This window comes from Nomascus leucogenys, chromosome 12 (assembly GCF_006542625.1).
Source record: "Nomascus leucogenys isolate Asia chromosome 12, Asia_NLE_v1, whole genome shotgun sequence".
Taxonomy (NCBI): domain Eukaryota; kingdom Metazoa; phylum Chordata; class Mammalia; order Primates; family Hylobatidae; genus Nomascus; species Nomascus leucogenys.
The window spans coordinates 56,161,595-56,183,612 of NC_044392.1; the positions used below are offsets into that span (position 1 = coordinate 56,161,595).

General features: G+C 43.0%; 1 protein-coding gene across 4 annotated transcripts; it reads left to right on the forward strand.

Annotated features, from left to right (window-relative positions):
* The first annotated feature begins 1,607 nt into the window (after positions 1-1,607).
* On the forward strand, positions 1,608-21,203 carry REG4 (regenerating family member 4). 4 transcript variants are annotated; one of them, XM_003268066.3, is made up of 7 exons: positions 1,608-1,774; positions 6,057-6,230; positions 6,393-6,553; positions 12,099-12,196; positions 15,389-15,526; positions 16,709-16,814; positions 20,603-21,203. In XM_003268066.3, exons 3-7 carry the CDS (start codon positions 6,487-6,489, stop codon positions 20,668-20,670), a joined length of 477 nt encoding a protein of 158 aa, XP_003268114.1. In that variant the 5' UTR covers positions 1,608-1,774; positions 6,057-6,230; positions 6,393-6,486; the 3' UTR covers positions 20,671-21,203. The 4 variants fall into 4 exon arrangements, with proteins under 4 accessions (XP_003268114.1, XP_012355778.1, XP_003268113.1 ...); XM_012500324.2 differs by lacking the exon at positions 6,057-6,230 and having other exon boundaries at positions 1,688-1,774; positions 16,709-16,818; XM_003268065.3 differs by lacking the exon at positions 6,057-6,230 and having other exon boundaries at positions 1,688-1,774.
* Positions 21,204-22,018: the final 815 nt, after the last annotated feature.

Sequence of the window (22,018 nt, forward strand, 5' to 3'; positions counted from 1 at the left end):
TCTACTCTCTTCTCTCTCATCTCAAGTCTTTAAATCTATATAATGGCATGGGGGTAGAAGACTAAGGGTTGGGATGGCTGGTGGAAACACAGGAGATCTATATAATCACCCATCTTGTTAAAACTTTTCTGTCTTACATCTGGACCAGGACTTCTGAAATTGAAAGGCTTGGAGTTAACATCTTTGTACGCCATTGTGCCATGAAGTAATGATGATTCCCATCCAGCTGCCTAAAGAGAAAGAGGTTTGTGTCAAAGAAGTAGTGCAGCAAATAAATTCATCTAGTAATACCATTGTTCCATGTACAGATTAGGAACCTGAGGGTCCTAAAGGCTTTAAATCTTTTTATAATGGCATGGAGGTAGCAGAGTGAGGGTTGTGATAGCTGGTGAGAACACAGGTGATCTATCTAATCCGAAGGTCCAAAAGGCTCAGTAGCATGCCCAGTGCCACACAGTGAGTGCATAAGAGAATGTAGACCTGAACCAATAGCCATAGGAGGCCAAGCCATGCGCACTTCTCCCAGAGAATCATCAGAATGGGAGAGATTCTCTAAAATGTTCTTTGTGAACCATGAAAGCATTACTTTCTCATGTCCCACCATGAATTTACGCACCTGATGGAAAAATCTAATAACAAAGGCTGAGTAGCATTTTCCAAACAACATTGAGCTGGGAGGAAGGAAGCTGGCTTCTGATATCAGCTTCACCCGCAACTGTCTGTGCATTAAACTAGTCACAATGTTTCTCTAGGCCTCAGTTTCCTCACCAGTAGAACAAAAGAGTAAGATTTGATAACTACTATGGTCCCTTCCAGACTTAAAGTTTCCAGACATAAAGGTCCTTTACAGACTTAAATCTGTAGTTTAAAGTTGAGTCATCTCTGGCACCTATAACCTAATCCTTTGCTATCTATACTGGAAAAGAAAATCTTGTTACTCTTTTCAAGTAGCCTATTTTTCAGTAGGACTGTATTTTGGCAGACACCTATATTTGGAGTCAGAAGGACAAGGTTCAGTGTCCAGGTCCACTGCTGACCAGCGTTGTGAACCTCAGAAGTTTTCTAATCTCTCTTAAGGTTGGGTTTCTTGAGTGTGTAATGGGGATGTCTGTCCTATGCAGCTCACAAGGATTTTGTTGGCATTTTATTTGATGACTTAACTGAAAACCTGTTAGTCTGTTGATGTAAGCTATTTTGACATGATCATCCTTGTTCTGCGGGAGAAGCTCAAATAGTAGATCTCTGAGGAAACTCACGCCATGTTGAGGGAGTGGAGTCGGTGCTTTAGGAAAGAAAATCTGTGTGTGGGCATCAAGTCCCACCGCATAGGTCATAACCTATGGCTGACCCTGACAGAAAATCCTTCTAGAAATAAAATAGAAATAAAGGAAATCCACAATACCAAGGCATGAAAAGACAGCCATGATAAAGTAACATAACGGGAGAGGAAGATGGGCTTAGATTACAAGATGTTGTCAGCTTTAATAACGGGATGTAAAGAAAAGATTCTGTTTGCACACAGGGAGAGGTTCTTTTCCTGGCTAGTCAAAGCTCACCTTATGTACATTCTCAAGCCGTCTCTCATATGATTCACTTTTTCACTGTAGATAAGACTTTTATGGATGGATTATTTTTCTCAAATAATATTATCACTTTATGATTAAAGATTATTAATTCCTGAGGCAAGAAGACATAAAAGCTCCAGAAACTTTGACTGGGACCACTGGAGACACTGAAGAAGGCAGGGGCCCTCAGAGTCTTGGTTGCCAAACAGGTAATCCTTCTTGTGGTTGATGTTGGGGGACTTTCTTTAAACATGTTTTCCTCTGTCAGCTATTAGCCAGGCCAGAAATGACAAACTGTATTTCTAGTGAGGCTTGTCAGGCTTTCTGTTGCTGTGTTGTTTGATGTAAATTATTTACCTTCTTTTCTTCCTTCACTGTAAAGAGTATTGGCTTTGGTGTCAAGCTCTTGGCTTAAATCTTGGCTCTGCAGTCTGGTAGCTGGGAAACTTTAGAAAAGTTACTCCATCACAGGTGTCAGTGTCTTCATTTGTAACATGCGTTCATGGGATCTACAGTGCAGCTATTTATTTATTTATTTTATTTATTTATTTTTTTTATGGAGTCTTGCTCTGTCTCCCAGGCTGGAGAGCAATGGTGCAATCTTGGCTCACTGCAACCTCTGCCTCCCAGGTTCAAGCAATTCTCCTGCCTCAGCCTCCTGAGTAGCTGCGATTACAGGCACTTGCCACTGCGCCCAGCTAATTTTTGTATTTTTTTATAGAGACAGGGTTGTGCCATGATGGCCAGGCTGGTCTTGAACTTGTGACTTCAGGTGATCCACCCGCCCCGGCCTCTCAAAGTGCTGGGATTTCAGGCATGAGCCACCATGCCCGGCCCAGTGCAGCTTGCTCATGAACATGACATGTAGGCATTCGATGAATATGAGTTCACTAAAAATTATTCACAGATTAGTAAAAAAGGTGCTGCCTCTCCCTTCCCCCAGATGGTCACCTTGACAGAGAAATTCTGTTTGCATTTTAAGGGGGGTTGAGGACACTGAAAATGCACTATTACTTTTGGAAGGAAAGTTTAGCAAAGTGCAAGTTTCACGCAATGATTTAAAAAGAAGTAAGGGGTGGAGAAGGTCACATCCACACTCTCCAAGTTTTGTCTCATTCTCGGTTAACATTGCCTTAAAGTGTTCATATGGACCCCAGAATCGATTTTCCAGAAAAGTCATCATTTACATTATTCTCTTTAAGGAATCTATTATTTGAGAGTCAGATTTTATATTCAGATTTTTTAATCATAAAGTATGATTAAATGTGAATTCAATGAATTAACTCATTTTAAGAATTATTTGGGAGGGAAATCCAGAACTCAGTTTCATACTTATGTTAAAACAAAGCCCAGACAGATGAAAATAGAAGAGAACGCTGATAAATATTTTAACCTTATGTGACAGTAATGGCCAGTCTTTTGATATAAATTTAAAAATTATTTTAAAAAACATAAAAAATAACAGTATTTTTGAAAATTTCAGAATGGCAAAAATTATAATAAGTAAGAAAAATACAAACTGAGAAATACTATTAGTAACACGTGAAAGGCAATAAACATACAAAAAAGATCTCACAAATAAACATACAAAAAAGATCTCACAAACAATGAAACAGAAAAACGTGCAAAACTGTAAACTGAAAATTCACCACATACAAAAAGCAAATCATTATATAAGAAGATGTTCAACTTCATTAGTAATTATAAAATATTTTAAAACACTAAGGTTCTTCTTTAATATACCAAAATTAACCAAAAACTTGACAAAATTAAGCATTCACTAGGAGCTTAGGGAACCAATCCTTTTAGTGCCCTATTAATGAGGTAAATGTCACAGCCCATACATTTTAACAAATGGTATTAAAATGATAATGTGCATGTTGTGTGATGCCACAACCCTATATATGAGAATTTATACTAAAGAAAAAATAAAAAATGCATGAAAGTTATGTGAGTGCAAGACAATGTATTACAATCAGTCTGTTTCTGAGAAACAAAACCAGGCTATAAGACTATATGATCCTATTTTTATAAAATTGTACACAGAGAGAGGTGCATAGAAAGATATCTGCAGGCTACTCACCAAATTATTTATCTCCTGGAGATGGGATTTATTTCTTATTTTCTAGTTTTGCATTGATTTTCTAATAGCTCGTGTGTTGTTTGCTCATGGGGAAAAGATAAAGCCATGTTCTTTATTTTTAAAAATGATGTCAACTAAGTGTAAAGGAAAGAGTGCTGATGGAGTCAGATCTGCTTGTAGCTGGTGTCCACGAACAAATGACTTCATACTTACTGACCTCAGGTTTTCTCATCTGTAAAATGCGGGTATTGGACACTGTGCTCACGTTTAATTTTAACATTTAAAAATTCAATGTCGGAGCCACTCTATTGGATTTTCTTTCTTTTTTTTTATGCATAGCAAATAAATACTTTTATTTATCCATTTTGTAAGAACAATTTTTTTACAGGTAAAAAATATTTTAATTTTTAACTATAACAGAACATTAAAAATTATCAATAAACTTGAAACCTGGATGAAATGGATAATTTTCTTTTCTTTCTTTCTTTCTTTTTTCTTTTTTTTCTTTTTTTGTAGATGCTCTTTATGAGGTTGAGGAATTTCCCTTCTTTTCCTAATGTACTAAAAGTTTTTTTTTTTTTTAATTATACTTTAGGTTTTAGGGTACATGTGCACAATGTGCAGGTTTGTTACATATGTATCCATGTGCCATGTTGATTTCCTGCACCCATTAACTCGTCATTTAGCATTAGGTATATCTCCTAATGCTGTCCCTCCCCCCTCCCCCCACCCCACAACAGTCCCTGGAATGTGATGTTCCCCTTCCTGTGTCCATGAGTTCTCATTGTTCAATTCCCACCTATGAGTGAGAACATGCGGTGTTTGGTTTTTTGTCCTTGCGATAGTTTACTGAGAATGATGTTTTCCAGTTTCATCCATGTCCCTACAAAGGACACGAACTCATCATTTTTTATGGCTGCATAGTATTCCATGGTGTATATGTGCCACATTTTCTTAATCCAGTCTATCGTTGTTGGACATTTGGGTTGGTTCCAACTCTTTGCTATTGTGAATAGTGCTGCAATAAACATACGTGTGCATGTGTCTTTATAGCAGCATGATTTATAGTCCTTTGGGTATATACCCAGTAATGGGATGGCTGGGTCAAATGGTATTTCTAGTTCTAGATCCCTGAGGAGTCGCCACACTGACTTCCACAATGGTTGAACTAGTTTACAGTCCTACCAACAGTGTAAAAGTGTTCCTATTTCTCCACATCCTCTCCAGCACCTGTTGTTTCCTGTTTTTTTAATGGTGGCCATTCTAACTGGTGTGAGATGGTATCTCACTGTGGTTTTGATTTGCATTTCTCTGATGGCCAGTGATGATGAGCATTTCTTCATGTGTTTTTTGGCTGCATAAATGTCTTCTTTTGAGAAGTGTCTGTTCATGTCCTTTGCCCACCTTTTGATGGGGTTGTTTGTTTTTTTCTTGTAAATTTGTTTGAGTTCATTGTAGATTCTGGATATTAGCCCTTTGTCAGATGAGTAGGTTGCAAAAATTTTCTCCCATTCTGTAGGTTGCCTGTTCACTCGGATGGTAGTTTCTTTTGCTGTGCAGAAGCTCTTTAGTTTAATTAGATCCCATTTGTCAATTTTGGCTTTTGTTGCCATTGCTTTTGGTGTTTTAGACATGAAGTCCTTGCCCACGCCTATGTCCTGAATGGTATTGCCTAGGTTTTCTTGTAGGATTTTAATGGTTTTAGGTCTAACATGTAAGTCTTTAATCCATCTTGAATTAATTTTTGTCTAAGGTGTAAGGAAGGGATCCAGTTTCAGCTTTCTACATATGGCTAGCCAGTTTTCCCAGCACCATTTATTAAATAGGGAATCCTTTCCCCATTTCTTGTTTTTGTCAGGTTTGTCAAAGATCAGATAGTTGTAGATATGCGGCATCATTTCTGAGGGCTCTGTTCTGTTCCATTGATCTATATCTCTGTTGTGGTACCAGTACCATGCTGTTTTGGTTACTGTAGCCTTGTAGTATAGTTTGAAGTCAGGTAGGGTGATGCCTCCAGCTTTGTTCTTTTGGCTTAGGATTGACTTGGCGATGCGGGCTCTTTTTTGGTTCCATATGAACTTTAAAGTAGCTTTTTCCAATTGTGTGAAGAAAGTCATTGGTAGCTTGATGGGGATGGCATTGAATCTATAAATTACTTTGGGCAGTATGGCCATTTTCACGATATTGATTCTTCCAACCCATGAGCATGGAATGTTCTTCCATTTGTTTGTATCCTCTTTTATTTCATTGAGCAGTGGTTTGTAGTTCTCCTTGAAGAGGTCCTTCACATCCCTTGTAAGTTGGATTCCTAGGTATTTTATTCTCTTTGAAGCAATTGTGAATGGGAGTTCACTCATGATTTGGCTCTCTGTTTGTCTGTGATTGGTATTGGATTTTCTTGACAACAGAATGCCCATATCTGCCTTATCCGTGAGGAAGCTTGCCTTGGGCGCCCTCTGCTGGCCCTCCTGAAGCTAACAGGGGCGAGTGCTCCGTGGTTTACAAATTGCCTCCATTCAGACTATGAAACTGTTCAGCCTGCTGTAGTTAGATCTCTGGCACTGGCCCAGGAGGTCTTGCAGGTAAGAACAAAATCTGTTAAAATTTTCTAACCTGTACGTATAACTTGAGATTCCCTTCATTATAAAGTCTGGATTTAGCCAGGAAAATATTGTATTATTTTCCTCCATATGTATTAGTTGGCATCTAGATTCATGGGTCCTTCTCTGTGCAAATGTGTTCAGATTCGCAGATCAAGGAGAACCCAGGAGTTTCAAAGAAGTGCTAGTAAGGTCTCTGTGATCCTTGCACTAGCTACATCCTCAGGGTAGGAGGAAGATGGCTTCCAGAAGCATGCGGCTGCTCCTATTGCTGAGCTGCCTGGCCAAAACAGGAGTCCTGGGTGGTGAGTATCCATCACGTAGCTGGAAGCGAGCTACAGCCAGTGTTCACACAGCCCATGTGGGACAGCCATCCATTTGCCCACAAAAACATTTAGGAACTGCAGGAAATAGGTTTGCAAACATGGAGATGAAAAACAAAGATAGGTACTAAAAAATTCAAGGGCTCTAGAATCCAACAAAACCCAATTTCATATGATTATAACCCATACTTAAATCATCAGTTAAGTGTAAGTTATAATATTAATTTGGCAAGTTTATTGTGAAGGGCAGAGATAATGTGTTTAAAACATCTGTTGCCTAGCTGACTGTCAATAAGTCATAGCCATAATTAGAATTCCCCAATGCTTATGCACTGGTTTATCATTTTGAGCATTATTAGGGATTCCAGTTTGCAAGGTACCTACAATCTAGTTAGAGAGATGGCGCTTACACATTTGTAGATCACACATCAAGTGCAAAGTAACATGGCAACAAAGTGGGTAGCAATATTGTAGAATCCACCAATAGAGAAAGCAGGGGAGGAACAGTGTATGAGTGAGCTAAGAAGAAATGTCACAGAATACCAGAAATGGAAGGAAATGAAATGTGATCTCATCTGGTGTAATGTCTTTGTTCTACTTACAAGGAAAATGAATTCCAGAAAAGGGTAGAGATTTGCCCAACGTCACACAGTAAGACTACGTGATGCCTGGGCTTCTAGTGCCTTTCACAGTCCACAAAGGACTGTGGCCTTGCTGGGTGTTGGACATGTAAGAGTGAGTGAAGAATCCATACTTGAGCATTGCCTCTGTTGAGAAGAGGGCTTCCAGAGGGGACCAGTGCTGTCTGTTACTCAGTACTGCTACTGCTGGGGAATGCCCTCGGCCAAGGGTAGGATGGTTTGGAAGGACATACTAAGAGAAGCAAGGTTCTTTGGGCATCGTTTTGGCCCCTATGGCTGCAGTCTGTGGTCCTGGTCATAGTTATCCTTAATATGTATTTCATGGCTCTTTGTCTTCAACCCTACACCAGTTCACTGAACTATCTCAGGCTGCTCAGGACCTGTGGAACTCAGCCATGCAAGGGAAACCATGCAAGAGAGTGCAAGACTCTGGGGGGCTGCTCTTGAGCCCCTCCTGCAGAGCTGCCTTCTGTGGCCATTTCTATGTGGCCAGGTGGTTCCCTGCCACTCTTGCTCTGTGCTGACTTCAGACCTCCTTAATGAAACTTGAAATTTGCTGAAGCTATATCCTGGGGAATGTAACACAAGCCTCTTCCCATCCCTGGGATCTCACTAACCTCTCTGGCTTCTCTCCTGAAGAGGAGATGCAGACACAACATTCACCACAGGTCCTTCAATTTCTCTTTTCCAGGTAGATCTCCCTTCCAGCTGTAGAAGGACATTCTAGTTATTCTTACTATCTTGGGGGAACCTCCCTTATGACATATCCTAAATGTTCTTTGCACTGCCATACTTAAGAGAAATAGAGGAGACTTAGAAATTAATTTTCTCTCTCAGTGAAACGTTGTAGTGAATATTAAACTCTTATTTCTTCCACAGTGAGTTCTTTGTCTTGATACCTGCCCTTCACCTGAAGCAATTCATGGCTTTGATTTAGTGAGTGGAGAGACATAGAGCAACATCATTTATGGACACTAAAAAACTTCATCTGGCTTATCTTTTCAAAACTATTACATAATGATGATGGGTTTTAATAGCTTCAGGTTTTAACTAGCTACTGTTTATTGAACGATTCCTATACACTAGGCTCTGTGCTAATCACTGTACGTGAATTATCTTAATTAATCTTCCCAACAACTGTGTGAAGAAGGCTTATATTGTTGATCCCACTGTACAGACAAGAAAAGCAAAGCTAAAAGAGATTAAATCATGTTCCTAAAGTCATGCATGTAATAAGTAAGGGAGTAGAACAAGTATTAGAGTAGCCCAGGCAAGATGCTAGAAGCTGAAACCTCTTGACACTGCGTGTGTAGAGATGATGGGCTCTAGCACCATGTGAGGTGGGGTCAAGGTTCTAAGGCCACCATGGAAACACTGGCTTCTCTCCCAGTTTCCACCGCACTCCCCATCTGGATAACCTCAGCAGGTTACTCGCCCCTATGATGAGGTTCCCTTCTCTGTACAATGGAAATGGTTATCCACACCTATCTCTTAGGGAGGCTCTGGCAACTAAACAAAATAATCTCAGAGAAAGTGCTTGACCCATGTAGGATTTACAGCAGTAACTTGAGTATCATTACTAAGATGACTAAGACTTGGAGTCAGACTGTCTGTCTAGGGTCAAATCTTGCCTTTATCATTTATTTGCTGTAGGATGCTGGGACATGATGACTTCTTTCTGCCTTTGTTTCTTCATCTGGAACATGGGAATAATGACAATAATGACAGGGTTATTATGAAGATGATTAGAATATATGTAAATGGCCTGGACCTGCATCAGGTACATAGTAAATGCTCAATAAATGTGTGGAGCCAGGCCGGGTGCCGTGGCTCACGCCTGTAATCCCAGAACTTTGAGACACCAAGGCGGGTAGATCACTTGAGCCCAGAAGTTCCAGATCAGCCTGGGCAATGTGGCAAAACTCCGTCTCTACTAAAAAAAAAGTACAAAAAACTAGCCTGGTACGGTGGTGCTTGCCTGTAGTCCCAGCTATTTGGGAGGCTGAGGTGGGAGGATCACCTGAGCCCGGGAAGTCGAGGCTGCAGTGAGCCGAGATGGCGCCCCTGCCCTCCAGCCTGGGCGATGGGAGTGGGGTAGCTCAAGGCAGAGCCATAGCGCAGCACAGCAGCCATTAGTTGCATATCTAGGAGCTAAAATGTCTCCACCAGGGGGCTCATGGCCATAGCCGCAACTTGCAGAGGGAGGGGCAGAGGGGAGGGGAAGAGATGAAGTGAGGAAGGAGGAGGGGGAGAAAAAGAATGAGAGGCAGGGAACAGACAGTCACAGGCAAGGAGGGACACACATAGGCACAGAGAGAAAAGAGACAGAGTACAAAGACAGGGAGAGAATGGAGAGATATACAGAAAGTCAAAGACAGAGATGCACAAACAGAGAAAATTGAACACAGAGAGATGGTCAGACAGAGAGCAGCACTCAGAGAAACACAAACAGAGACAGAGAAAGGGGAGAAAGAGAAGAGAGAGAGTCGTGACTGTCTGGGCTCCGGCATGGTCCTCCAAGTCCTCTGCATGTGTCCCTAGGCCCTCTGCTTTCATGGCTTGGATCCAGGGGAAACAAAGACCATGGTGGTAGAGGGTCTGTCCTAACATGTTTGCTCACGGAATGCCAAGGACAGTTGCTTCAGAGTGCACAAGACCAAACCAGGAGCACCAGGTGTGATGCCAGGGGTCTTTGTCCTCGGGCCAAAGGTCAGAGATTCGGGTTCCTCTTTGCCACCTCTGTCAGAACAGTCTCACCAGTATTACATTGGAAGGCAGCTGTCCCTTTCTGAAATTCAAGCCCATGTCATTATCTGCCCTCTGGTAATCAATGGCCAGCCTTCTCTTAAGAAGATCAATTTTTACTTGAAGTGCAAGGATTTCTTTTCCTCCTGACAAAATAATCAAGGCAGCCCAGTTAATTATTTCTGTTGCTAAGTTTTGAATTTCTCATTTTTATAAAGGTTGGGAGGGTTGGTGGCAGTAGCATGGATTTTTAAATCATAGAGAACTGGATCTGCAAAGCAGCTTTTCCATCTCACTGTGTGACCATGGGCAGATGACCACCCTGAACCTGTTTTCTCACCTCCTCAAGCAATTATGATAAAAATGCAATATGGATAAAACACTTAACATGGTGCCTGCCATCAAGAAAGCACCTTGCAGGGTGAGGGGCAGAAAGGGGAGGGGAGAGAGATAGAAAAGTGAGGAAGGAGGAGGGAGAGAAAAAAGAATGAGAGCAGAAAACAGTCACAGACAAGGAGGGACACACAGAAACACAGAGACAAAAGAGACCGAGATGTAGACAGAGTGCAAAGACAGGGAGAGAACAAAGAGATGATAGAAAGTCAAGCACCTTATCTACAAAAGCTGGTGACAGTGGTACTAGTAGTAACAGCAATGGCATAAAGGCTGCATTTTATTTATCATACAATTATATTCATATTTCTGAATGTAGTAGAAGATGAAGCATTTAAATATATGAATATCTTTGCTGTTTGTTTGTAGTATATTTGACATACTCACTGAAACCTTTCCTGCCTTGCCTTGGCTAGGTTTGTCATTATTCATTATTCATGGGTACAAGGAATAGCACATACAAAGGATCTAAAGCTACACTGAGCATTCACATTCCAAGACGGAGCTGGGACTGTGGCATAGAAGGATGTGGCTGGATAGGGGCTTACAACCAGGTTATAAAATCTCTTACATGCTAGATGAGAAGAGAGCTCATCTGAAAGCAATCGGGAGCCCTGGGAGATGTATAGTCAGGGGCTGAAATAAAACAGAAGAGTGGGGCAAACAAGCGACAGTAGTATCATTTGAATGAGGACAGAGAAAATGCTGGTATGACAGCTGCAGTCTGTGGACCTCCCTTATGGAAGGAAATACTTTTGCACCCACCATGGTGTCAGAAGATAGCCACATAGTCACAAAGCCTACACTTGCTAGCTTGACATCCCCTTGATCACCTGGTGCCTTTGTACATCCAGCCATCTCCCCCTCTTTATAAACCTTCAGATTCAGTGACATGGCACATTCACCAATGGACTAGCAGGAAAAGCATGTGCCTCCCTGAATCATGGATTCCTTTGCTTCTAGGCCCTGGCTCTTTCCTATTTCTGCCATGGTTGCCTGACAGACACCCTGTACTTAAGGCAGACTTAAGTGCTTGCTGTTTCTATGCATACCCTCACATTCCTGCCTCCTTTGCCTAAAATGTTCCCTCCCCTAGTACTGACACATAGCCCACCTATGCTCAAGTTCCAGTCAAGTTGCCATGTAACCTCTCCCTTGTCTCCCAGGCCAAAGTGACTTCTCCCTCCTTGGAATGCCCCAAACTACCAATTTGTGTCCCTCATCCACTCTTGTGATGCCTTAAATTATAGTTGTTTGACCTTCACTGCTAACACAAGATTCTGCCAGCTGCTGAGAATCTATTCCAATTATGAGTGTCTATCTAGTCCAATTATGTATGTATGTATATTCCAATTATGCATTCCAGAACTGGGGAGATAACCACAGCATGGGTTCAGGGGACTCACTGGACCCACTGTGAGGCACATCAGGCTAAAACTCCATTGATCACCTGACTTCCATAACCCCTACTCTGACTGGTGGACCGCAGTGACATTTTCTTGGAATTAGTGTCTGCTTAAAGGCAGTGTCCAGTAATCGCAGAAACACAGTCACATTGGTAAAAGGTCATAGGTCCCTTTGGGAAAAGCCAGAAGAAGGGTAAGGTGTATACATTTTTGGCAGTGTAGCAGGAATCTTCATGAAGAGACTCTCTTCATTCAAGGGGTTCCTGATTGCAAACTGTATCAAGTCTGGGAATTGATTGTTTTTGCTATCATAACATGCAATTGCCTTTTGTTTATGTGCAGATATCATCATGAGACCCAGCTGTGCTCCTGGATGGTTTTACCACAAGTCCAATTGCTATGGTTACTTCAGGAAGCTGAGGAACTGGTCTGATGCTGAGGTAAGAAATTTGCAGCCTGCTTGGCCTGGCCTTTCTAGAGCAAAGGACCAGCCATAGCCCCAGATCTCATTTGATTCAGGATCAAGTGTCCTTCCTGGGCACTATGAAGAGAAGCCCCTTTGGCTGGTGAGATGGAGAGAAGAGAGTTGTGTGTTCAGCTCATTCAATTCTGTAAGCATTGCTGAAGCAGGTGCTGTATGCCAGACTCCAGATGGGCTACAAGCACATATAGATACATAGAAAATAGCCCCTACCCTCAGCAAGCTCACTGTCTGTAAAGGAGACAGAAATACATCAATCAAAGCAGGAAGAGAAGATGAGGAATTCACAGAAAGGATAATGGAGTTCCTGTACGAGATTTACCAGAAAGAGTGGTGTGTAGACACGCCTGGAGCAGACATCTTGGAGCCACTGACAGAAGGTGAAGCAGTCCAAGAAAATGTGGACACTTTTCTGCTGCTCTACACAGTCCACAAACGTGTCCATTTTATTTCATTGAAGCTTCGTCTGAGAGATAACCAAATAGACAGTCAAAGTAAGTTATCTCAGCCACATCTGGGGAGTGGATGCTGCTGAATTGTGATTAATTGGGGGAGCCATATAGGTACATTTGACATGATCTGGGCCCATAAGGTCTTAGAATCCCTGTATAAAGCTAGACAATGAAAAACAGAAAACCAAACAAACAAACAAAAAAAAAAAAAACAAGAATGAAGCACCTACCACATGCCAGCTACTGAGGCTATGAACGTATTCTCTGGCCTTAGAAAGCTCAGGATTAATGCAGGATTGCGACATTTAAACAGAACATTTCAATACAGCATGAGTATAAATGACTTTCCCAAGTTTACACTGAGAGTAACTGACATAGCAACCCCAGCAAAGTCTGAGCTGAGTCCTGAATAATTGTATGAAAAGGGGAGAGAAACAGAGTGAAGAAAGGGTTTCCCAGACTCTGCCCCCAGAAAGAAAATGAGCTCGTGGAGAGGAATAGACTTTCTCTGTGAAAACAAAGGGAACAAAGAGGAAGATGTCTGGGAACTGAGGAGTAATAGAGACCTGAGTTTACATCACTACTCTGCCACTCCCTAGGTATCTCCCTTTACCTGTTTCCCTACTGGAAAGTGGGATAATACTTTTTACCTCATGGACTTGTCAGGAGGATTCATTAAAACAACTCGCATAAAGCCTATGGCACATGGTAGATGCCAATTCAGGGTCTCAAGAAAGAACAGCCCACAGGATTGACACTGAACCTTAACAAAGTTAACAGGACCAGGGTGCAGAGAGGGTGCTAGGACGGCGAAGCCAAAGAGGACCCCTCAAACCCAACAAGAGCTGTGCGGCTCCCTGATTCCTTGCCAGTGTCGCTACTGCCCTTGGCTCTTGAGACCCCTGGAAGCTGATGGAGGCAACGTGAGAAGCACATGGACATCCGACCTTGAGCTTGAGAGGCAGAGGCCTGAGTTCTAGTTACAGCTCCAGCAGTACCAGTTGTGTGGACTGGAGGGAGGCTATCACGTACATACTCCAAGCCTCCAAGCCTGTTTCCCCTTCTGACACAGGATCTTTTGTGGCTGGTATACAGTGGGCACTCAATAAATGCTGTCAGGTCATCTGGCTGGCATGCCTCATGGGCCTGAGAGTTAAATAGAATTACAGTGATAGAAACATGCTGGTATTGTAAATGGTTTGTAAGTGTGAGGACTAAATTATTATTAAATAGTAATCACATCTAATCTTGGGTAAATTAGTAAAAGCAAGAATGGGAGCAGTAAAAACCTAAGCAACCCAAACTAAAATTTTATTGAATTAATTCAATTTCTTGTCATGTAACACAACCCTAGAAGAGAATAAAATAAAGTTTATATACACACACCCATATATATAAACATTTGCCTTGTTTAATTGAACAATAGATTTCTGGTTACAGAATAAGAATTTATCATGTCATGTGTTTCATACAATCCTTAAAACAGTGAGTGATTACCATTTATTTGCCCACAAGAAAAAGTCAGATTGCATGGCCTTGGATATGAAAGAAGACAGCACTTTTCCAAAGGAAGAAGGAAAAGTTAGGGATCGATTTGCAGACACACAGGAGTAAAACAGATTTGGGATTAGAGCTGAAAGTTTTAAAAGTTGCAACAAAGCAGATAGTTACATATCTGCCTCTAGTGCCCAGGAAACCCCCAAATCCAATCAGATTTGGCGGCATGGTTACTGTTGAGGAAAGACAAAGGGGTGGGCATATTCAACTCCAATCGGCAGGAATTCTACACCAGCACGGGGAGCAGTCTCCTCTCCTCTAGAGGATCACCTCACATGTTTAGGCAATTGATCCACGCCCATTCACTAGCAAGTCAAAATAAGTTACAGACCACTGTTTACAATTTACAGTGTGTTGTTCTTATGTAATATGGCGTAATAATAATTTAAAATAAACACAATATAGGCTTAGGAATTAGGGAGAGCTGGGCTCTCTTCCTGTGTCCAGTTGCCCATTCCTGATCCTCTGTCTCCCCATCCATAAACTAAAGGTGGGCCCCACCTCCTTAGGCTGCTGTTAGGACTGAATGGTGAGGTGCCCAGTGTATTGGAGGTGTCCCGCAAACAGCACTGCCGTAATCTCTGTTCTCCGATGCACATTGTGTTCACATACTGACACCTCTAAAATCAGGTGTGTGCTACAAACACTCTGTGTCACAGTGTATCATAGATTCATTGACAGTGATTTTATTTTCTTTCTTCGTGGGACACAAAATAATGGCACATTTTACAATCGGCAGTTCCTTAGATCTGTTGAAATGCAGTACTATAATACAATAGGCCTCATGACAGGTCCTAGGTAGCAGTAATTATTTTACAGATGAAGAAACTGAGCGTCAGAGAGGTGAAGTGACTTGTCAAGGTCACATACACCACTGAGAGGCAAGACCAGGACCCCGGGCACGTCCTCAGACCCTAAATCTCTTGCCCTGGCCTTGTACTGCCTCTTTTTCTGAGACCCAATGCTGCAGCAGTTGTGTTTTTTCCCAGGGTGGCAGGAAGCCTTCCGTGGGGTTTAGAGAACGATGTGTGGAGGAAGTGGGGGCTGCGTGAGTCCCTCCTTCTTGGCACGCTAGCGTTCTGAGGAGAGGGCTGTGCTTTAAACATGCAGGCATCATTAACAGGACCTCTCCTTGTACATAGCTCGAGTGTCAGTCTTACGGAAACGGAGCCCACCTGACATCTATCCTGAGTTTAAAGGAAGCCAGCACCATAGCAGAGTACATAGGTGGCTATCAGAGAAGCCAGCCCGTATGGATTGGCCTGCATGACCCACAGAAGGTAACCTCAGACTTGGCTACAAAGGACCTCTTGGGAAAGCCAGGCTGGCATCCTCTTTTGGGGGAATGGCCTCCAAGCCTATAACAAGGACACAACGGGTGGATCTTCTCCAGATGTGCCTCCCGCTGACGGAGACCAAAGCCTCAAGGTCAGGGGCCCAGTTCTGGCCCTCGGTGGAGGATATGATTTAAATGACTCCATTGTATAAATCTTTGTCTAATTAAGGCCCTCCTGAATGGCAGAACACAAAATTACCAGCTTTCTAGAGCCTTAAAAAGTTTGTCTGTGTGTGTGTGTGTGTGTACACACAGGCCTATTATGAGACAGATTAATCAAATCTCCATTGGATCTTGAGTTAAAGTTGAAAACTTTCAGCTAGCCTTTTTTTTAGATGCTGTAATTTTTTTTATGTTATCCTTGATGTTTTTCACTGTAACTTCCTGTTCTTTTCATCAATACCTCTTGTAAGAAATGACGTGAGCGGTCTTTGTAAGGAACAGCTGGTTGGTGAGGTCTAGGTGTGGGGTCTTCAGTTCACAGATTCTTGGCGGGGCTTCTTTAGTTGACTCAGACAAACACAGGGAACATAAAGCGGGAAGCCCCATACTTCCTGCTTTTTAATAAAACTGCCAAAGATACCACACATTCGTTCACCCTCTTTCATGAATATGTATGTGTTCATCCTTTAGTATTTGTCTATAAACATCTTATGGCTTTTTCTCTTTTTGAATATTATGTTACAGAAAAACAGATAATCCTTTACCATAGTTGTTACAAATATTTTATACAATTATTTCATTTTTAATGTCATTTACTTGACTATCAGAAATTTTACGTTTACGTATTCACATTGCTATCAATCAGAATCCTGTCATTCAGATGGAGTAAATATTTATATCTATTTCTGTTTTTTGTGGTAATATTGGTAATGTTTTCCTATTAGTGGTTGACATTCAGATGGAGTAAATATTTACATCTATTTCTATTTTTTGCGGTAATATTGGTAATGTTTTCCTATTAGTGGTTGAGTGGAATGACTTTCTCTTTTCCCTTCTTTAAGCATTTCTGTAGTTTCCCAATGTTTGCAATGAAAATCATGTTTTAAAGGGGACTGAGGGGACTTCCTTGGCTGTGGCAGGTGGGTTGCTGAGCTGTACACTTCTCCATCTCCTGTTGTTGCAGAGGCAGCAGTGGCAGTGGATTGATGGGGCCATGTATCTGTACAGATCCTGGTCTGGCAAGTCCATGGGTGGGAACAAGCACTGTGCTGAGATGAGCTCCAATAACAGTAAGTTCTAATGCACCACCCCTCACCACTTCCCAACGCGCAGACTCTTCCCTTTACCTAATAAGCGCAAAAATAGGCACGGGGCAGCCCTGCACTCCTCATTCCACACCAACAGCTCTTTTCTCCAGCAGGGCAGTGGCCTTGCCACAGACATTGGTTACCAACCTTCAGTCCTTTGTGATCACTTTACAGTCTTTGTCATGTCAATGTACCAGCTGTTCTGTTATTTACTCAATATTTTCTTTAAATCCATTCTTTTTTTCTGAAATACACTTTTAAAATCACATTCTATACCATGAGGGGGATATATATCCCATTTTGGGAAACCCAGACCACAGGGAGTAAATACATGTGGTGAAAACAGATAAATCTCTTCTGACTTCTTTAAAATAAGGGTTTGCCATGAGCCCTGGAAAGCTGGTCTTTGCCTGAGTTCTTCCCTTCTGTCTGTTTCCCTGAATCCCGTCCCCAGAATGTGGTGGCCTGAAGCTCAGCGCAGGCTGCACACACTCGCGTGAGCCTTCTCCTTTCCCTGGCCTGCTTTCATTCTTTGTCTTTATGCTCATGATTTAGACTTTTCAGCATTCATGCTTGTGACATCTTGGGCTGGATACTTCTTGGTTGTGGGGGCTATCCTGTACATTGCAGGAGGTTGAGCAGCATCCCCAGTCTCTAATCAGTAGGTGCCAGTAGCACTTCTCCTCCCAGGTCATGACAATCAAAAATGTCTCCAGGCATAGCCAAGTGTTTCCTGTGGGGGGCAAATTCACCCCCTGGTGAGAACCATGATTAATAAGCCGTGTAGAAAACTTCAGCTGTACAAGATCACAGAATATTAAAGAATACTCAATGTCAAAGGTCGTATACTTGAGAATATCCCAGTGGGTCTAATAGGCCATCATAGTGACACCAGGACCCCCTGCCAGCCAAGAAGTCAGCCTGGGGCAGGCCTGGGCTGAGGTCTCAGCTATTGGGCTGGGGTAGGGAGGGACTCGGTCACCCCTAGCTGGACATGGGGGCAGTTTACTGTTGTCAGAGGAATAAACTTATAAGAAGGAAAGAGAGAGTGAGAAAACTTTCTAACAGCACGTGGCGAAGGGCAGGCATGAGAAGACACACTCTGAGGAAAGCCCTCAGAGATAAACAGCCATAGAGGGGATTTTCACAGACCAGTGAGAGCACAGCTGCTGCTGTTCAAGGCAGAAGTCAGCTCAGATGGAAAGAACACAACCAAAACCAATAGGTAGAGGCTACCAACAAGTGGATTTTTACTCTAATCAAGGAAAAAATTTTAAACAGTTAACATTGCTCAAACACATAATGAGCTACCCCAGGAAGTAGTGAGAAACCTTATAACCGGAGTTAACCAAGCAAAAGGTGGACATTGTAGTTGTTATTGCAGTTGACGCATTAAAAGTGTTAGAAGCGAGACTCCGTGGCACAAAAGAATCAAATGAGGAACATTGTAAAAATACCAACATCAGAGATTTGCTTTTCAGACCTGCAGCATCAGAATCTCTGGGGCTGGAGGCCAGACCCCCTTTGGGAGCAGTAGGCCAGATGCCTCCCTAAGTCCCTCACATTCGCCAGATTCTGACATTCCCACTGGACAAAGTTCTCAAACAAAAGTCCTTTTCCTGTGAGTCGATGATCACATCAGCAAAATTCAGTAGCGAAGTTGCCTCTGTTGTGTGGATGGGAACCAGAAGCCTGAAGCTGTCTGAGAACAGCACGTCTTTCGGTTCCTTTCCTTTCCCGTGGTTACTCACCCAGCTCGTGGTTGTCAGAACACAGGCTCTCAAGGCAGAATGAAGCAAGGATTTGAGAAAAACTGGTGGAAGGTAGAATTTAAAAGCACATCCCCCTCAGCCACATCAGTACAATGGATTTTGCTACCCACTCACTTTCTAATTTTTTTTAAATTCAAAATGTATAATATCAATGCCCCAATATACAGCCACACACACGTTCTTGTTCTCTCTTTGTGACAGGGCTGTTCCTTTTTTATAACTCTTTAGAAAGAATCCCAGAGCGTTTTACTGTGTGTGTCCCTCTCTCACCCTTTCTGACTCTCCCCTTTACATCAAAATGTGTTTTGTGACTCCAGAAAATTGAAGCTTGCAATGTTTCCTGATGGTCCACTTTGAGACATTTAATAATGATAACTTGGGTTTTGCAGTTGGAAAAGAAATTTCATATTCAGTATACATTGAGGTCAAGAGCATGGGTTCTGCATTCTGAATGCCCAGGGTAGAATTCCAGCTCCTTCTAGCTGAGCTGTGTGACCCTGTGCAGATCTCCAACTTCTCTGTGCCTCAAATGCCTCTTTATAAAAAGGAGGAAATAATCGCCCTAATCATCTGAATACATGTGGCATGCTTATCATGTGCAAGCTAGGCTCATGGCTCCGTGGCCTGGAGAAAAGGGAAAGTAAGGTCTCTCACTCCCTCTTCCCTGAACTCTGCCTCCGATGAGGTAGGAAAAGCAGACCTCTCTAGCTTAGTGCCTGTAGTGAGCTGTGCTGTGCTTGATTGTTTGAAGCTGCTATTCTAGCTTATCCACAGGCTCAATGGGCAGCAACCTCAAAAGGACCCGCTGATGAGAGAGTCAGTCTTAAGCCTGGCCCATGGCCTTGTGCCGTATTCTCTTTGCCCCACACTGTGAAAGTACCCACAAGCTTGCAGGCCCTGTTTCATTTATACTCTGTGGTCCCTGCGCTGAGCATTATGGATGCAGGCATGGGCAGGCCCCATCCTCTGTGGCTCCTGAGAACTAGGAGTGGGAGGGGCACACCTCACCCCCTCCTCTCCCCAGGGCTCTCACCCACCCACACGCACCAGGAACAGGGCCAGATCTGCAGGTCAGGGCCCAAGCAGACACCTAGCCAGGGAACAACTCCTTGATCTGCTGCAGATACCCATGGTAGACAAGTGATGCTGTGGAGCTTGGCTTCTGGGAGGGAAATAGCTGGATCTCACCTCAAAAATACTTCTGTCCTTCAAAAGGCCACCTCTGCCTTGGGCTCTCTCCTTTTTCATAAGCAGGTGGCCTGTTGGGATGTGAGTGGCTTTAGCAGCTTTCAGTTCTTTGAACTTTGAACAGGAGCTTCTTAGATCCTCAGCTGTGGGCTTGAGGACAGGCCACCCTCAGATTCTCACTGCATCCTGCCTCAACACAAGAGCCCCTCATTCTCAGTTGATTCATGTCAACCCCTGCCTTTCCTCAAAAGCAGTGCTGGAGTGGAGATTTTGCCATGGTGTGTGACATTTAAAGTGTTTTTCTTTCATTGGGAAAGTTAGTATCTGTATTACGGTTCTCTAGGGAAACAGAAGTAGTTGGATGTATATATAGAGAGACAGAGATTTACTTTGAGGAATTGGCTCATGCAATTGTGGGGGCTGTCAAGTCTCAAAACCGCAGGACAGGCCAGCAGGCTGGAAATTCTTGCAGGACTTAATGTTGTTGTCTTGAGTCCAAAGACGGTCTGGAGGCAGAATTTCTTCCTCTTTGGGAGACAGGTCTTTTCTCTTAAGGCTTTCAATTGATTAGAGGAGGCCCACCCACATGATGGAGGGTCATCTGCTTTACTCAAAGTCTACTGATTGTTAAACATTAATCACATCTCAAAAACACCTTCACAGCAATCAAACAACTGTACATCATAGTCTAGCTAAGTTGACACGTAAATCATATCGCCTTATCTACAATTCCAAGAAAAACACCCAGATAACTCTGGCAAGCTCAGTATAGGACTGAATGGATTTAAATGTCTGTTTATTTTCTTGCAGACTTTTTAACTTGGAGCAGCAACGAATGCAACAAGCGCCAACACTTCCTGTGCAAGTACCGACCATAGAGCAAGAATCATGATTCTGCTAACTCCTACACAGCCCCGTCCTCTTCCTTTCTGCTAGCCTGGCTAAATCTGCTCATTATTTCAGAGGGGAAGCCTAGCAAACTAAGAGCAATAAGGCCCCTACTGCACTGGCTTTTTTAGGCTTAGAGACAGAAATTTTAGCATTGGCCCAGTAGTGGCTTCTAGCTCTAAATATTTGCCCCACCATCCCTTTTCACAGTATCCTTCTTCCCTCCTCCCCTCTCTCTGGCTGTCCCAAGCAGTCTAGAAGACTGCATCTCCAGCCGATGAAACAACTGGGTCTTTGGCCATAAGAAGTAAAGATTTGAAGACAGAATGAAGAAACTCAGGAATAAGCTTCTAGCCCCCTTCAGCTTCTACACCCCTCTGCCCTCTCTCCATTGCCTGCACCCCACCCCAGCCACTCAACTCCTGCTTGTTTTTCCTTTGGCCATGGGAAGGTTTACCAGTAGAATCCTTGCTAGGCTGATGTGGGCCATACATTCCTTTAATAAACCATTGTGTACATAAGAGGTTGCTGTGTTCCAGTTCAGTAATGGTGAATGTGGAAAAGTGAAATAAGACCAAGAAATACACCCAAGTGCTTCTTCGTATCCTTCATCTGAGTCTCTGCCTCCTCCACCCCAGCAACAGCACTGGTTCAAGGAGAGGAGAGATGCAAGTGACATGTCTGCCAACTTCTGAGCAGGGTTGGGTGAGTGGGTGCTATTTAGTTGTCAGTGCTTCTCAGCTTATGAGGGGGATGACAGTCACAGCAGGTATGGTGAAGCTGACCTGGACCCTGGACACTCATCTCCCCCACTGCCACTGGCAACCTGTGTGGCCTTGTGTGATACTCTTTGCCCTGTGAGGTTTGCAATGGCTTATGCGGTGGTTACTTCAATAATGAGGAGGTGATTTTGCCTGCAAACAGATATATGAGTCCCTAGGTCACGAATCTGCATGGTCATGTAAAAAGAAGCAAATACGGACTCAATGATTATAGCGTATGGCTGTGGTATGATCACATTCGCATTCCTTAAAGGGAAATGCCACCAGACAGGAGAGGCCATGTGGGTTGGCCGTGCAGTTCAGGCAGTGTAGATCGCCACTTGCTTCATCCATGATGTGCTGCCAACCGGCAAACACACCCAGTCTTATTCCCTAGTCTGAGAACACTCCCTCTCATCTTAGCAGCTATTGAGCTGGCTGAAAGAAGAGTAAAATGAAAGGGGGAAGGGAAGTCATGGAGCCTTGGCCCTAACCAGTTCTGCTTCTACTCTGCCTTCCTTTCTTCTTCCTTCCTCCATCACACCCTTGTCATTCTTTTGGTTGTCAAAGAGGAAAA